Below are 19,257 nucleotides of genomic sequence, written 5' to 3'. Positions count from 1 at the left end.
ACCACTAGGTGGATTAAAACATGTTTTTACACAAAAAATTATACGACAGACTGTCATTTTCGAACAGATATCCACCACCTTAGGACTAGTATAATTTCTTGTATTTGTTGACAGTTTCTTGAATTATAACGTTGTTGTATTTGGTTCACGATGTCCGCAAATCCGGTTTCCAGTTGATCGGCAGTTGCTGGTGGATTGGATCTTACATGGGGATCGTTCAGATGACGTGGGTACTTCGATTCTGGGTCCGTGGGAAACACCTATAGGCTACGAAGACCGAGCGGATGGCCCGCATGTTGGTCATCGACTGGAGCGGCCTTCCGTGGGCTATGATGTTGATGTTACGAAAGATGATTGAACTCTATTTTGAATAACAATATTAAAGTCATACCCTCACAATAAATAATTAAACTTTGCAAAAAAACCGCTACAAATTAATTACGACACCTGATATATTTCAAATAATCTATACAACGACATCTTTGCAGGTGCTTGATGTTATGTATGTGATTGTTCTGTTGCTTAACTACAACACATTATAAATACACTGCATTTATTTATTTATGTTTCATATTGCCGTTTGGAATTTTAATTTTATTCACTCCGACTTTAATTAGTCGCATGAACTAAATATGACGTTGTTGCTGTGTTTTGTATGGAAAATGGAATGTTCAGTTGAAAAAGTCGTCTATGTTTGCTAAAATCATCGATAGGTGCTTGGCGCATAACGAGTTGCATAAGTTTTTGATCGTCAAAGAAAAGAATACTAGATCGTTGTAAAAATTCTTTTGTGCGCAACGAGTTGTTTTGTGTGGATGTTTCAAATGGATACTTGATCCACGTGATTCTTCATTTCGAACCACGTGCTTAATTGTTCATTGAAATGAGTGCTTGCTAAATGAATTTATTGCTGGAATGCATGCAGGAGAAAAAGTTCTGATATCGAAACTTCAACATAATAAAAATTTGCTGTTGTCAAATTCGTTCGGAGTTTGTCGCAAGATTGGAAAACCATTACATAACCTAAAAATACTCATAATTGTCGAAAACTGAAATTGAAATGGTTATCGATATGGACACACAGTAGACAGATGTTTTGTTCTCATGGTGCACTTATGGTTTGAATTTGAGTGCTCTCAATGACTATAATCAACGAATCGATAAGTGATTTCAGACATTAATGGTGTCTAATCTGAACTACTAGTCAATTGCTAACATCAGTATTTGCCGAAGTGTTCGACCATTCGTGCGATGCTGCTGTGGAATTTGTTTCCTACACTGTTTACGGTTGCCAATTCCAAAATCGATTTCATTCAGTTCAAATCTTGCGATCAATCTGTCGAATATGAATCGAGGTATCTTGAACATACAAAAAGAGAACTTCTGACGGGTCGCTCGAAGCCTGTAGACCGCCTCACCCACATAATGTTATTGATCAAAAATGAACCATGTGTGCTCATTCATCCTCGGAATGAGTCAGCGCTGGTGTTGCCAACTATCGTCGTGACTGAAACTTGCGGAAGACGGCAAGTGTTTCACGTTGAGTTGTCAATGCATAAATACACTTCGGAATCTTCGAATTCGGTGGTGTGGAAAGAACGACTCGAACAAACGACTCACGTCTGTCACGGCTACCGGAAGCGAAACATTCTATTGACCTGGGACACGAATCCATTTACAACTGAACGCGAGGAACTGCTGCCAGGTATCCTGTATGTTATTCATTTTATTCATTACGATGGCGGAGGTTTTAATTCGCGGATTATACGGGAAATTCATGATGCCGAAATCGATTCGATGCCAACGATTGAGTGCAACTGCTCTCACCAAGACGCACTGGTTCTGGAAGATTCTTCTTGGAGGTTATACTGCTTCGGTGGCACCAATTCACAGGAAGACGGCGAACAAGCTAGAATTACTTTTTTCTGGGCAGTAATGATTGTGGTAGTGATAGCGGCTCTGATTTGTGGTGCTTTCATAAGCAAGAGAACTATCCGCCGAAAATCTCGAGTTCATCCAATTCATGAGTTACCTGCGAGTACCTCGTTTGCTCAGTCTACTCGAAACTAGTACATCGAACTTGCCGTAGAATTCTAAAAAAGTATCTGTGAAGACATTAAACCACTCAGAGTAACTGTAAGAGTAGTAGTAGTAGTGCTGTGGCAGCAGTGGTGCCAGATGTATTGAAGAATAAACCATTGTTTGGATTACTATTCGGTTACTCGTTTCATAGCTTCTTCTACAAACGTCGGATCACGTGGTCTACGAATGTGTGTGTCCTCGTCAGATTTTCGAATCCTGTTCTTTTTTTTGTGAAAAAGAAGTTTTCCCATGCTAAATCCTATACAAACTTTGAACCGCGAGCGCGAAAATAAAGTTTCATCAATCGTATTTGCATTTTTGCATAGTTCATATGGGATTCAAATGGAAAGTTAATTGCAGCATAGAAAAACTTTGTGGCGAAAAAAAAATTGTCTCGCCCTTGTGAGCACGTTGTTGCGTTATCAGTGAAATACGACATGGAATGAAAAGTCACGGGCCTCTCACAGAAAATACGAGAATAGTTTCGAACCGTGTATATTTTTATTAAGAACAAGCCTCTAGATGTCTCAATAGTAAATTTCATGACAATCTATCCACTAGTCTTTGAGTAACAGTTGATCATGTCAGACGGGTTCTAGTTTTCATCAAGCTATGGAAAAAGACGCACAACTCATTCATGCATAAAGGCAACGGTGAAATTGAATGATTTGCGGTACGGATTGGTCCACCATCCCCCATTTTTCTCCAGATCTGTCCCCCAGCGACTGTTATCTATTTCCAAACTCGAAGAGTTGCAAAGTTACACCAGCAGCAAATGAAACTGAAATCTTATTCAAAGAACGAATGCATCTAGACGCTAATAATGCAAGTGAGATTCAATTCAACAAGGCGCCTAACTGTGTGTACATTATGTTTAAACGTGAAAGCGATGCAATTGCATTCGCTTCGGTTAACAACGAGGTGCACAGCGTTGAGTGTGACAACATTAAATACAAAATCCCTGTGCACATGGTGGACAATGCCATAGAAGTACGCGTGCATGACCTTCCCCCGCAAGCCACCGATCAGTCCGGTCGGGAAATCATGTCGCAGTACGGTGAAGTTCTTTCCATCGAAAGGGAAGTATGGCGGAATTTTTTCCCGGCATCCGGAATGGCGTGCGAGTGGTACGTATGCAACTACGTAAGGCAATTTCATCTTACATCATTTGTGTTCAAGGTGGGACACATCAGTGTAAAACGCTGAGTACCTATGAAAATCAGCTGGTTACATGTCAGTTTTGTGAACAACCTGCACACTACGGTAAACCTTGCACTGCAATTGCGAAAAGGACATCTTCAACCAAAGACAAGGTCAACCGTTCAACAACGAAAACTAGTGAGCGTAGTACTCCTGTTTTACCATCAAACCAACCAACAACTGCAACCAATGTACAACAAGGCGCATCTACAGCAACTAGCAACGAGCTCAAGACTGCGAACAACAAGGAAAACGAAAAGAAGACGGAAATCAACAACAAAACCACCGATGCGGCAATGGAGGACGAGACGAGCCACGAACAAGTGCCCCTCAACCCTCGCAGGAGGCAAACGGAAGCTCTTCTCCTCCTAGAAAAAGAGTGACAACGAGATCCACTTCAACAAATTCTTTACTTAAAAATTCGGCTAATTCGGCCACGTAAAGCTTGTACGCAAGTAGGTCTGAATAAAAATATCTTTTAAATAAAAAAATGTTGAAGATCCGATAGGTCAAGTGTATCGCTCTAGATGGAGATTATACTGAAGACTAAAAAAGTTTTCACGGTAAAAAATCGAGTTTTTCTTTGTTAGGCCCGGGACTTCTCATTCCATGTAGTAATGAGTTAGTTAATTTGAGATCAGCTCGTAAAACAGTGAGAGGCTGCTACCCCGGCTGACGAGACTCCATGTTTGTGACATCACGAAGCTATCATTGGTTGTCGGTGACGTAAGCCTTCAATAAAAAAAGTGAACCAGACAATTTAGCGTTGACGGGTACCGTTTGTGAAAATTTTCCTATTATCTTTATTTAGTCATTACCCTCCTGAAGCCTCCGGTGAAATCAAATTTTATTGATTTTCTTCTGGTTTTTATTGCTGAGCCGTCTTTTGGTGCTGGTAGCTCAGGATGATTAGGGTAGATATTGGAATTCAAGAGTGATGTGTCACTAGAGTAGTCGTAAGTAGAAATAAAAAATGGACTCGATCGATTTTGTTGATTTTATATTAAAATAGGACTTTGTAGTTCTTCGTTACTCATTACATTGAAATTATTTTCCATCATTGCTCAACGATTCAAAGGATCTTCATGCTCAACGTTTTTTAATTATTTGAGGAAGTTGCTAAGCTCGAACACCCTAATTGCAATATAAAGAAAAACTTTGTTTATTGGGTTCTAATTTTAAAGAAGCACTTCAGTTATACGAAAGCTGTCAAAACGTTTCCAAAAACTAACATTTCTACTAAGGTAAAATATTTTATGAAATTCAAGGCGATGTAGATTGGATATCTAATTTGAGTGGTTTAATAGGGTCAAGAGATAGATTCTGGAGCTTCTAGTGATAATATATGATTAAAACTAACATGCTTTTTTTTAACAAATTTGGTTATTTTATTAGAATTATTGCAAACAATTCTTTGCGGTCCATGTAATTTGATGAGTTGAAATATTAGCGTCACTACAAAAATTCATCGATTCTTGATTGGTTTCTTAATTGGTGATCAACAATGCAACAATGGCTGTTTTACTAAGAGTGTAAATTGCCCCTTAATAGGTGCTTGTCTGTGAACAAAGCAATTATCTCGTCCATTGAGTTGATGAATGGATTGTAAAGTATATGCGCTCACTTTTGCATTGTGTGTCGGTGCCATTTTATGCTGTCTGCTGCACACCGTGTTTGCTTGAGTATATTAAATACCTAATTTAATTCTAAAACAGTACTTCGATATTTTTCGCTTAAACACGGATTTATTTGTCGACGGGGTCTTGTGCACACTGGAATCTTCGTTTACAGATGAATCGGTGGCTCATAAATGGATTGAGATCATAGTTGTGTTATGAAGATAATTATAAATACTTCTTTTTCCTTAAATATGACAGAAACACAATCAAATGTCTCTTAATATTAGCTCATAACTACTATTATTGACCCAAACAATAATCATGTAGTCTAACTAAATGGCTAGAAATTGACATGGTCTGATCAAGTGTAGCAAAAACAATAAATCGTTATGCAGTACCGATTTGATCGAGTTGTTTTTTCACCAGGAGTAAAACACTTCAAAAGATTTGGAAAAAAATTCTGAAATATTAGATATATAGAAATATTATATAGAAATATTAGATTCAACTTGCAACATATATAGAAATATTAGATTCAACTTGCAACATCGAGTTACTGATATATGATATATGACATCTTCTTTTGAATCGATTCTCTGTTTACACTGTTTTTGTACGTTTTCTCTCTCGAAAATTATCATTTTAAAATAAAAGTATTCTATTTGGCCAAGTTTACATCTCGAGGTTGTTCGTATCTAAAATTGATCTTTTAAGTAACTGTGAAATCATCATCATCTACTTCCAGTTAAAAGATATTTTCCATAAAGTTTATAATACAAAAAAATGTGTTAGAATTGTTCTATGCTTGGAAAAAGTAAACGAACAAAGTAACAGGATAACTCAAAAGTAAGTTAGAAGTTGCTGGGTCTTCAATGCTTTTCTGGTTCCGTATAGCGAGGTAAACAAAAACACAACCAGCACGTTCTGTGTTTATTTTTCTTTCCGTGTATTTGTCGATTGTCATGGCATACTATGTTGTTTTCGCTAAATGTTAAAAAAAAGATCAGCGTTGCTACCGAGTAGGTAAATCAAATAAATGGCTTATCGCTTTCATGCACATCGAGTTAGGCGAAAAAATCAAATTACTTTAAATTTCACGCAAATAAAGTCACTCTGAATTATCGTTACGCGACATAAATTTTCCATCATCCTGAGCCCCACCCGTGACGGACTAATTCCAAAGACAAACGAAAACCAAACTGGTAGCCCGAGTAAGCTTTTCGTACCGCAAAACCCTGCCTCGTAAGTCGGCTTACGATAGTCGGACTGTCAAAGCGAGTTTCACGTGTTCCCGAAACAGTTGCTCTCTGACATACTGTACGACTTCCCGATTAGGTTCCGTATCAAATATGCACAATTCGAATTAAATATTCATTGCATGTTTAAACTTCTTCTTCTTCTTCTTCTTCTTCCTTCACTTACTGCCGAAGGAGACTACGGCTGTTTGAGGTGTCGTCTTCAAAAAGACACAATATCCCGAAACCGGTCTTGAGTTATTTGTCTTTCATGAACACAACCACCCTGGGTCGAGAGGCCAAGAGCCTAATCCCGGTCCCGGTTCTTTGAAACTTTTCTCCGACAGGGGAGGGTGCGAAAAATTTCCAACTTACTCATATTGCAGGAAATCATTTCTGATTGCTGGTTGTGTTACAAGCTTCCTATTCAGATTAGAACAAGTCTGTGAATCTCTCAAGTAAAAACTCAAATTATCCCTTAGCACTTAGACTCTCGGTAAAAGCGGTATTTAGTAATAACTCCGCCGTGTGAAGATGGGCTGGAAACCAGTTAGCTAAAGATTTTGGTAAATTAAACGAATTTGGGACAATCTCTTGGTGAATGAGCAAAAGGGCTTAAAATTTATTTTATCATAGTTCTAGCAATTTTTGATTCAATTTAGTTATATTTCAAAGAATCACTTTCCCACTGCTCACAAAATAATAAATAGAACCTCACCGGATTATTCGATTCACGAGCTTATCCAGTTCCCTACAATGCATCGTTCGGTCCCGGATTGGCGGTTCAATGCATAGAGCGCTGGTCTTACAAAAACAAAGGAAAGGAAACCAAAAAGTTTGTGTGTGTAACATTTAATACAACCTACAAAATAAAACAATGCCACTATTTCCGGTGTTTCGTGAATCGGAAACCAGGATAGTCGGACTCGCTTTGTTTGGCCTTCTACCGAAAGTGACGATCGAAAGCAATAATTTTGAGACAGGTTCAGATTTGTTTTATGTTTATTGCGTTATTTAATTAACTCCGGAACCGGAAGTCGGACCCGGATTAAACTCACGACTTTCGTATGAGCCCAGGTAAGCATATAAGGATTGTACCCAAGCAGAAATTAAACTGATATAAGCTGTTTGAAAGGGATTGTATTGGAGATGATTTTCCCAAAATTTAAACCCTTTAACGGCCATATTTGTGGAGTTAGGATAGTTTCTTTGATTTTGATTTGATTTAAATTTTTCAAAAACCTCTATAAAAAAATATAACTGTAATTTCTTTTAGTCATTGTAGGAAACCTATCTGATTTTTTTTAGAAATTTTTTAAAAAGTATTTCATGTAAAAAAAAGGTTCACTCTAGATGTTTTTTTTTTTGCTTCAATTATAGAGGCTTTAACATCTTAGGTCATTCGCCTCTTCGGACCAGAAAATCTTTCTGACCCTATGTGCGGGGTTAGGAATCGAACCCAGGCGGGCTGCGTGAAAGGCATCGACTATCCCATCACGCTATACCCGTCCCCCCACTCTAGATGTTACATCAAAACAAAAATCATTTGAGTACATTACGCTGTATTATTTTCAGATTTTTAAAAAATGTGGACAGGTATCAGATTAGTTAAAAAAAAAATAAATCCATCGAAAAACCATGAGCAATTCCAGGAATGAGTAGACGAAAAAGTGACAAAATCAGAATCGACCTTCTCCGATTTGGATGAAACTTTGCACATGGCTTCAGCATGGCTAACCATAAGTTTTGAACCGTTGGAGAGGTCAATTCGACTCACGACTGATTTTTAAAAAGGGCGTATGTATTTTTGCTTTTCACAAAAATTGCCTTTTTCAAATCGTTGTAACTCGGAAGCCGTTAATAGTACAAAAATGCCGTTCAGGAAGAAGTTGTAGGGAGTCGATTGGGCACTCTAAAAAAATATACACTGAAAAAAATTCGATTTTTTTTCTCAATAATTTCAAAATAAACCAAAAAAGTTAAATATTAAAAATCAGAGTTTCGATTTTTTTTGATAATTTTTAATTTAAAGCTCTTATTAAAACCTACGGATTGATTGGCTTTCGCATCCGTTACACCGCAATCCAATGATTGTAAACTGAATAACAATCAAAATGTAAAGCAAATAAAGAGCTCTTCTAAACAATTTTAATATCAGGTTACAGAACCTTAGAACTGTTGTCTGGGAGATTTCAAAAGAATTTTTTTCAATCATTTCCCAAGTTTCCTAATAAATTAAAATGATATTGATTTACCGGAATTTTCAACCCAGACTTGCACACTGAGTTTTTACTACTATTCACACTATTTAATCTGTTTTTACCTCATCAACATTTTTTCCGAAAACACCGCCATTCTATATCATCAGGTACAAGAGATATCACTTAAATTTTATATCATAAAGTGTGATCACACAAGGGCCATTTTTGTGGGCAAGTTCTTAACTAATATGGCTTTCATAATGTAAACCATAACATTCCTAACAACTCTTCAATAAACAATGTCGCAAGTCTTTTAATTTTTTTTTATAAGAACATAATTCTGATAATTGATATATGTATTGCAGCACACTAGCCACATCTGATGGAGTAATTCCAAGTTAAAACTTTTGCCGATTAACAAAGTTTGAATTCTCGCATTCTCCAAAACGCTATAATTTGCGACATACTTGAAGCTCTAATCGTTTTGTCTATTGTAAGCAAATGTTTTCTTTCATGCATTTTCAAGGCGCCCCTCCACTAATTGTGTGTCACATGACTTTAAATTGTGGGTCTAAGTAACTACGTTTCTTTCCTACCTGGTAGAACAACAATTTAACCAAATTGGAACTGCATAAAGCAGGCTGGTCGGAAAATTTGTTTATAAATAATAATTTGTTCTTTAAACAGAGTTTGAAATTTCGTTCGTTACTCTCACAAGTTGATGAGTAGTTGAATGTTCATGACGAAACCCAAACTGCTCTGGTAAAAAAATTGAATTCTCATTTATATGAGACATCACTCTGAACAAGATATTTTTTTAAGTTCACTGATAGAAGAAAGTAAGCTAATTGATCGATAACTTGATGTTTCTGCTGGGTTTTTATCAGATTTGAGGATAGGAATTACTTTAGCGTTTTTCCATCTTTTTGGGAAGTAAGCTAATGAAAAACACTTGTTGAAAATTTTTACCAAGAGTCTCAAGGTAACATCGGGAAGATTTTTAATAAGAATGTTAAAGATTCCATCATTACCAGGAGCCTTCATGTTCTTAAGTTTCCTAATAATTGTCATAATTTCATCAAAATTCATCTCATCTCATCTTGTAATAACACTTTAGTTGAAATATGATTATATTTCAGTGAGACTTCATTTTCAATAGGAACAAAGCGTTCAAATTGAAATTGTGTGCCATTTGTAAGAAGTATTTGATTTCCTTCCTTGAGAGCAGGAATTGGTTTCTGAGGTTTCTTAAGAACCTTAGAAAGTTTCCAGAAAGGTTTAGAATATGGTTTAATTTGTTCAACTTCTTTAGCGAAATTTTCATTTCGCAAAAGAGTAAATCTATGTTTAATTTCTGTTTGTAAATCCTTAACTATGTTTTTTATAGCAGGATCACGAGAACGTTGATATTGTCGTCGACGAACATTCTTCAACCGAATGAGCAGTTGAATATTGTCATCGATGACAGGAGAGTTTAATTTAGTTTGAGCTTTGGGAACTGAAAGATTTCTAGCTTCGATAATGTAATGATTCAAATTATCAATTGCTGTGTCGATGTCCGCAGAATTTTCTAAAATAGTTTCATGATCCACATGATTTTCAATGTGAGATCTGTAATCCAACCAATTAGCTCTATGATAGTTGAATATAGAACTAATTGGATTAATTATAGCTTCGTTGGAAAGTCTGAATGTTACTGGAAGCTGATCTGAGTCAAAGTCAGCATGTGTAATCGGTTCACTACAAATGTGACTTTGATCTGTTAGAACCAGATCAAATGTAGACGGGTTTTTCACGGAAGAGAAGCTGGAATGAAGAATTGTGAAGTAACCAGCTGAGAGTTGATTATGAAGTATTTTACCATTACTGTTATTTTGCCTACAATTCCAGTGGACATGCTTAGCATTTAAGTCCCCTATTACGAAAAATTTCGATCGATATCTTGTGAGTTTTTGCAAATCGCCTTTAAAAAAAATTAATTGTTCGCCGGTGCATTGGAAAGGCAAATATGCTCCAGCGATGAAATAAATTCCATGAATGGTTTCAACTTCGATTCCCAAGTTTTCAATAACCTTAGTATTGAAAGAAGGTAAAATTCGATGTTTAATTTGCCGTTGGACAAAAATGGTAACTCCACCACCCGTTTCAGTGAACCTGTCAAATCGATGAACCACATAATGTGGATTACTTTTCAATTTGACATTTGGTTTAAGAAAAGTTTCTGTCAGAATGGCAATATAAATTTTGTGAACTTTGAGAAAATTATAAAATTCATTTTCACTCGATTTCAAAGATCGAGCATTCCAATTTAAAATATTCAAATAATTATTTAACATCACTGTTAAATTTTGAATTCATTATAATATTATTTGGAAATTGCCATCCCACTTGAAATGCTTCAAAATGTGATGAAGTCCAATTCATTCGGATGATCATTTGAAAAAGCTTCCGTTATTTCGCCTAAATCGACTTCGTTCAAAGAAGCGAACGGTATTGAATGAATACTGGTAGGTAGATGTCTACCTGTTACGCTAGCGTAACTGACATTAAAAGAAGAAGATGACTTGGCCGATCTACCTGTCAATAAATAGTTTTCGTTAGGAAAAGAATTCGATGGCCTACCTGTTATTTGTTTTACATTCTAAGAAATAAGTGCCTTAGAAGATTTAGGCGTGGCATTTGTGTCGTTGATTTGACTTGTTGTCTAAGCGAACGAGCGTTTAAAAATTTTTCCCTGTTAGCAGCAATTCTTTTAGTTCATTTTTAATTTCATCAATACATTGATCATTTGATAAGCCTTTCAAGCCAGCCTTGAAGGGTCTGTCTGATTTTATATCATGAATAAAATTTATGAAGTTTCTCGGACAAATATCGAATAAGACGTTCGTAATCTTCCAATCCATCAACCAAGACTCGACATTCTCCTCTTCGTCCGATTTGAAATGAGACTTTTACTTCCGGGAGAAAAGTAGAAAGCTCAGTACGGAATGCTTTGAAGTCGGAAATCATCACCGTCACTGGTGGCATAGATTGTTGTTTCTTCCCAGAACGACAAGCGTCCATTTTGGGAATTTTTGAAGAATTTTCTTCTATGTCGCTACAATCGGATTCAGGAGGAATCTTGTAAATATTGTTAGACGGCATAGAATCAACGGAAGGGAATTCCGTCCGTTGTCTTTTATTTTTACATTCAGATTCTATAAGATCGTGAATGTTATTAGAAAAATGTTGAATAACGGATTGTGATTTATTCCGTATTGAATTATTTTTAGCCTTAGGCTTGTTGCCTTTCCGGTTGGACGCAGGCATTTTGGAAATTAATGAAATTAAATTAACTAGGCTAAATTAGTCTTCGATTAGACTCCTAGTTTGGAAAAGTCTCGATAAAGACTGATTTTGTGGTAGTCTTAATAAAGACTGATTAGTTCGAAGAATAGTTCTTTGAATAGCTAACCTTAAAAAAGGCTGATTAATTTCTTAGTCTTAGTATTTTAGCGATTTTTTTCCAGAATTACATTTTGTAATATTTTCGTGGAAAAATATTGAGAAATAAGTCTTTGAAGAGGTATTTTCGAGAACGCTTCTTAAAAATCATGATTTGCGTTGTCCACTGTATCTCAGCGCAGACTAATCAGAAGTGAACAAATGAATGCAGCATAATTAGAGTAGAAGTTTTTCTAGACCCCAACGTTTCTTTTTGATTGTTTTTAAATTTAATAAATAAAACGTTTAAGGGTCTGGTTTTTTATATGCAGAAAGTGTGTGCAAAATTAAAAAAAATTGGCGCAGTAGTTTTTGAATGACGATGGACACGGAAACCTGCTTTCGAGGAAAACGCGTTTCAAGTTATTTGTCTATAAAATCAATCTACATAATTAATCACTCCAGCGCGCCCGTAGGGTCTAACATTTTCAAATAATCATATATTTTCTTTTATAATTTATCATAACGAAACACTTCAAGAATGTTTTGTCAAGTTTTGAAGTCAATCGAAGTAGAAATCTTGGGCCGAGCTCTTGCTTCTTCGTAGAATGAGATAGCCATAGCCATAGAAGAATTTTCAAAAGTGTTAGACCCTACCCGCCCCTTAATTGTGTTTTCAAGTTTCCGAAAATCGGTGATCAATAACACTAAAAAACCGAAAGTACAAATAGTATGACGATTTAAAAAAAATATCCACAAACCGAAAGCCGTTATCTTCGATTTTACGAATTCTGAAACTATTGATTATTGATATGATTTATATTCAAAAATTCATGAGAAATTAACAGTACTGGTATGATACGCTCACTTTTAGTGGACATTTTACAAGCCAAAACAATACTTCATAGTCAACTCTCTGCTGGTTACTTTACAGTTCTTTATCCCAGTAATCCGACTTGTTTCTACTCCGTGGGAAACCCCTCTACAATTGATCTGGTTCTAACGGATCAAAGTCACATTTGTAGTGAACCGATTACACTTGTTGACTTTGACTCAGATCATCTTCCTGTAACATTCAGACTTTCCACGGAAGCTATAATTAATCCAATTAGTTCTATATTCAACTATTATAGAGCTAATTGGTTGCAATACTGATCTCACATTGAAAATCAGATTACACCAGATATCGACGATTCATGCATTTCTAAGATATTCGGCATCAAAATATTTGTTTTCTTTAGTTTTGAGGCTTTTTTTACGCGGGGATCCGAAGTTACGCGGATTTTTTTTTTGCACGGTTTTTTTCTTTCACGCGGTACGTATTCCCCGCGTAAAAAGAGACCTCAGTGTACCGTGATGCAAGTGAAGAATTGAAAGTTTGACAAATTTACACAATCACTCAACTGGTAGGTGCGATTATCGATACTGGGATGTGTGGAAAAAGTATGTAATTTTTATTCGTGTTCACGTCATCCAGTTATGTCTCTGACTTTACCCTCCCGTCTTTTTTCATCTTTTCATCACTTAATGGCAGTCACGTACCCAGAGGGGGGGCCCGAGGGGCCCGGGCCTTTCCCGAAATCAAAAACAGATATATAATTATTTAGAAGGTCTAAGACATGTGTTGCAGAGATAACAAGACAGTGAACGTAAAGAAATGTAACACAATAACAGTTTCAGTGGAAAAGTTTAAAGTGTTTGTTTAAAACACCCGTAGAAGGCACACATAAGCAATCTTCAGTAACATTAATTTTTATCTTTGGGCCCCTCCCGAAACGAAATCCTGGGTACGGGCCTGCTTAATGGGTTCCTATGTTGTAATAAATGTTGTACCAAATACTGTGACGTCATTCCAGTACCAAACCTATGAAATGTTATCAATTCAATGAACCTACTTATCTATATATATAAAAATGCAGAGATCATTCTTTGCAATCGCATCACGTAAGAACGGATGGACGGATTGAGATGCTTTTTTTTTTGTTTGATCAGTTTTTACCCCCACCGGGTTCGTACATCAAAAAAATTAGGAAAACTTACCGGAAAAGTGGGAAAAACCAATAAAGTTATTTTGTATGGACAATGGAATTTTCCACTGAAAATGTTGCCAATGATTGCTAGATTTACGATTGATGTTTGGCGCGTAATAAGATGCTCAGTATTTCGGTGGAGATGTGATTCGTTATTTTGAAACACGTACTGAATAGGGTATCACAACCATTGCTTGCCAAATGACTGGTGGAACGCATTTGACTGTTCTTGATATATCGTAATCAGGATCAAAAGTTCTGACATCGTTTACCAGCTGATGCATTGTGTACAATGTGATCAGTTGGATAAATAATGTTGACTATTGTGAGTTGAACATGTAAACATATAGAACGATTTTTAAACGAATTAATGACAGGATTTTGCTGCTGAAATAATGAGGTCAAATAAAGAGATTTTTCTTTCATTTGGCATGTTGAAGTTCCTTCAGTCGCTTCGAGTAAAAATTAAAGGGTGGATTACAGGATGCTTAGGCTGCTCATGACATCAGGACATTTGTAAGCTGCTTAAGCCAAATCATTCCATTTTTCGAACTTTGTATTACTTGACCAATTACCAAATGCAAATCGCGAATACCATATCTGGAGGAGAATTCGAGGCATTCAAAAACCATTACTACTACTGATTTATGGATTGGTTTGAACGATAAGAAGAATACTGGTATAATCACTCCTCATATTCACTCCGCTAGAACAGAAAAATTGCACATTCTTTCATATAATTCTTCCTGATATTGACTCTCAAGGCCGAACTCAACGCCATTCGTTAATTATAGATCGAGTACTAATTAAAATGATGAGGTGACTCAACTAATGAGACGACTATTGACACAATTATTTAAAAATTTAATTTAATTTAATAAAATGATAGTTTGAACTTTTGAATGTTCAATAATTTCTTATTTCATCGCTAAATTGTTAATCGGAAATTGATTCTGTGATTGTCATGCTACGAACATTCATCAAACAAGATTAATTATTATCATCAGACTAGCGGTGAAGCAGCGTATGGACATCCGCTCAAAACAGGTTTATTCCTTCCGATAATCCATTATTATTTACCATTAAATTTTTTAAGGTCTTCAGTCTACAATTAAGCCTTACAATGACAAACAACAAGTCGCTTTTGAAAATTTGCGGAATCAATTTCAAGTATTCATCTTTGTCATCTCTGCTCCACCGCTCATTTCATATGTCGAAACAATTAGTTTAAGGTTCTACAAACAATCTCCGGGAAACATCCATTGTTGAAAACTCAATGCCAGTTTCCTCCACTATTGCTTGATGAATCGAAGAAAACATCAGTTTATTCAGAAAAAATGTGCCAAACAAATTGATATTTCTGTTTTGAATTTCTGCTCGAAGACAGCTAAGAAAACTACTTTTGCGTTTGCAACAATGGCTGTTTTTCTGAAAAGGTAAATTGCCCCATAAGAGAGATCTACAATCTCTTTCAATGCACTGACTCAAAGGATAAGATGGCGATCGGTGCATTCACTTAATTTTTCCGTAATAAAAACCTTTTAACATGTTTGCAATAATTTTGTCTGAAATTTCTTTTTCGGGCCGAAGTTAATGTGTTGGATACGAATTCGTCGTAATTCGTTTATTTTGGGCTAAATAATCAGTGAAATAATAGAAAGAAGCATTACCGTTTGACAATTCTGCTGTCAGGAAAGCTAAATTTAAAAAATAATTTCAAGCGAGACGAAGTTCGACGGGTCAGCTAGTAATAACATAAAATTCACAGGGTTTTTCATTCTTCACAATAACAATACTGACAGCTATATAATATATTCCTAGCTATAATCTTCCCATCCCCAGGTTTGCCAAAATTATGCACAAACATGTTGACTATAGTTATAGGAAGCTTTTAAACGCTCCCGAGTAATCTTATTCCGCCGCCTACTTCGGTAAAACGATTGATTTCAGGTAACATTTTCTGCCTGCCTGCCTGTCTCGCTGTTCGTCGTCGGCCTTCTTTCCCTAGGAGACCTTGACGCAGTATGCCCAGCCTATCCTGGCAGAAGAGCGGTATTAAGGCCAGAAGGAGGACAAAATATGCTTCCCACTAAAGAAGAAATCCTCCGAATAAATATTTTTGTTTACCAAAAGGCACAATGCTACGATTCGATGTCGAACAAATTTGCATAACACCCCAGAGCTTACAACAGCTCTCGCTGTAAAATCCGACCCCCCCCCCCCACACTTAACGTACCTTTCCTTCGATGACGCCCGGTGTTCTGCAGGTTATTATCCAGAAAGTATCCGTCCAGCGAGTTGAACAGCGCCAGCAGATATACTAGCATCAGCTTTTCAAGCCACATTTTTCTTCCTGCTCACCTCGCCACCTTTCTTGTGTTTGTTGCTACAGTATTTCTATTTTTTTTGCATCAGACTTCAAGCTTTTTCCTTGCTTTTTGGGCTGGCCCAATAACCCCGCCACTGTATTTTTCTTTCTTTTTTTCGTGCTCTTTTGCGGCTGTTTTTCACCACTTCCGCCGTAAAGTATTATCGACACCACATTCGCTCTCGTTCACCGTAAAGTGTTCGCCTTCCCCACCCACTTCCGTAAGCTAAGGTATCCTTCGTTTCTGGTGTAGTCAAGGATTGGACTATTTTTTTTCTTTTTTTTTTTTTTTTTGAACACCACTTTTTTTCCCCTTCGTTCCGGAATCAAAAAAAACACTGGAGACTGGAGGAAACAATTCAACTTTTACGATTATTGCAAAACCGAAAGGCAGACACTCGAAAGTGCGATTGTTTCACTTCGACCGATCCGATGCGCCAACCGGCGCGAAGAAAGTGATCTACGGGTTAGTAGTGTGCGCGCGAGGAAAAAAATTTCACGTTTAGAAGCTCGCACGCAGCACTCCATTTGACGGGTTTTTTTTCGGTTCTCGGGAGGATGCGAAAGTACGCCCCGAAACGAACAGTGTTTAGCATATAAATGGCCGATTAATTTACGGTTATGACCCGCTCAGTCTGGACAGGGCGCAGGTCGCGCGGCCCCACTATGATTAGCCCGGAGGAGGAGAGTTCCGGTCCAGTTGATAAAGAGGAAGAATGGGGGAATTGCAAAGTAGCACTTATGTTTTTATACGATTTTTCTCACGACCACGACGCCGATAGGGGCCCTGTCACGGATGAAAAGGTTCGATGTAAATTGTAATCCTGATTACACGTTATTTGTTCGAGCTGATCCAGATTAAGTCGTGTCGGTAAGCTTCGTTTCACGCGCGCATTCTTCGATAGAGAGCTTTACCCTTGACAGTATTTATCCGGCACAAGAACGAAGGTCGGTCGTAAGATGTAAGATAACGATGGATTCACTTTGCAACTCATACTCGACCAGTATTGAAAACCGGAAAAAAGCGGGGGCCGCTATATTTAGATTAAATTTTCCTACACTTTTTCACTGAGCTCACTTCGGTTTTGGTAATTCAAATGCAGCACTTTGTTTTCGTTTAAACCTTTTTCTTGGGACAAGATGAAAGGGTGAACAGTCTTCTGTTTGTAGCACAGCACCAAACATCGGTGAAATTTTCCATTTTAGGACGATTTGAGAGCACACTTTCTTGAACTCGATAGACTCATTTTAATTTGCGAGAGCTTTATACAGACTGCCTCCTGTGTTCCATAGAACGATCATCTCACAGTCAACACCGCCAAATTAAGCCACGGCTGTATCGAATATCCATCATCAAACCCGTCTAAGCATATTTCCCCCGGGGGGTTAGCTGAAGTCTCATGTCAACCGTGGCATCGTCGTTATGATCTACGTGCAGCAAATCGAAATCATAGAAAAAAAACAGCATAGCCGAAAAGATGACTTGGTTTGGTCCAACAAAAAAAATCAACCTTATTCACTCTCCGCGAACACCCCCGCACAGAAGAAGAAGAAGAAGGAAGAACAACACAGCTTCCACCTTAAACTGACAGCTAGTCTCAAGTTCTCGCAACTCGCAAAAGGATAAGTTCTGACCGAGCGCAGCGGATTCGCACTAGTGACTGAAACGGTGTTCCCGACCCGATTGCTGGTCGACCTGCTGATTTTGCATTCCGACCGAACACACGTGAGTGAGGACTACTCAAACTGCTCGAAATGTCCTTTGCGCAGGACCGTCGCTGCTGCTTGCAGTACCCGAAATTTTGTGCCACCGAGAACCGAGAACAAACCGAGGCCGAGGCCGTTCTGACATACTGACGGCGACGGCGGCGAAAAAGTCGAGCATCGACAGATGCGACCTGACCACCGACAAGGTAGCAGCACTTCCAGTTCCTGGTAAAACGAGAGACATTCCTGGTACTGGTTTTTTCGTAAATTCACGGACGAAAAGAAAAAAAAACAGAACACGTTGACCTGAACGATTTGCTTTCCGATTCGGATGGGAACCAATTACAGGTTCCAATGTGTGTGAATGTGAATCGAACGATCGAACAACAATCAAATTGGAAAATATTATGATTGCTGAAACAGAAGAGCAAAATTTACCCTTTTTTTTGTATGTGGTTTTTGTGTTATTACAAACTACATGATTTCTATCCGAAAAGGAAACAGATCATCTTCTCGTTAGAATTTTTTTTGTCACTGAGTCAGACAAAACATGATTGCATTGTGCTTTCATTAGAAACCCTCCCAGTCCCCGGTCTCTGGTGCTGACTTCCGGCGTAGCCGGAGGGAACCAAAAAGACATCGTTTATTCATGGCTTTCTACCGGTAAAGGTGTCATCATCGTCGACGACGCCCGCCAGAGGTCAAAATGGTTCTTTACCGAACAGAAAGTAAGCTATGTTTAAATTTAGATCGAGCGTCATTAGCATAGTAATTTTTGAAACTGAAAAACTGCTACTTAGCTGCTGTTCCCGGAAAAAAGGTTAATTACGGAATTCATTTATGCAAAGAAGCTTGCCCAACCTGAGGTGTGGAACTACAATGTGAAGCACCTGCAGGTATACAGTGAATGCTGTACTTCTTCAAAGATTTTCGCAATTGGACTATTGATTGCAAAGGCGGAACATCTCCTGATGTTTTGTGTTTGATGACCCAATTTAAAATAACAACTTTTTCCTGTTCTAACACTCTTCATCGGAAGTTTTGCATTCTCATAAGGAACCTAGATACATAGGGTGAGTGTTCTCCGGTGGGTCCTCCCAAAATAGAACACTTTCATCGGTTGGTTTGAAACATACTATTAATACATTCATTTGTCTGAGAATCGGTATAGACAAAACCAGGCACATACCCACAGAAACCGAAACAAAATAAACTATGAAGAATAGTATGGGAAAGAATACACCGTGAAACAGTGGTTTAAATAATTTCATGATTGCTTCATTGCCACAAACAGTGTCAGCACTAAATAAAATGAAGGTTGAAACCGGGTAAAAAACGACAATAATAATAGTAATACATAAAATTGTACTGGACGACCGGAAAGAGAAAGTG

General features: G+C 37.5%; 1 protein-coding gene across 2 annotated transcripts in view; it reads right to left on the bottom strand.

The window, feature by feature from the left end:
• The window catches only part of LOC131437225 (neural cell adhesion molecule 2-like), a 239,741-nt gene extending 221,921 nt beyond the window's left edge, over window positions 1–17,820 (bottom strand). For both annotated transcript variants that reach the window (XR_009230735.1, XM_058606410.1), the window contains exon 1: window positions 16,027–17,820. Coding sequence is in view for 1 of the 2 variants with exons in the window: in XM_058606410.1 (XP_058462393.1) it covers window positions 16,027–16,135 (109 nt within the window). In the remaining variant the exon portion in view is untranslated. The remainder of the gene's footprint in view (window positions 1–16,026) is intronic.
• Window positions 17,821–19,257: the final 1,437 nt, after the last annotated feature.

The sequence above is a fragment of the Malaya genurostris genome, chromosome 3 (genome assembly GCF_030247185.1).
Source record: "Malaya genurostris strain Urasoe2022 chromosome 3, Malgen_1.1, whole genome shotgun sequence".
NCBI classification, from domain to species: Eukaryota; Metazoa; Arthropoda; class Insecta; order Diptera; family Culicidae; genus Malaya; species Malaya genurostris.
Note: the sequence above shows the minus strand (reverse complement) of the source record. Positions and strands in the feature narration are given on the sequence as shown.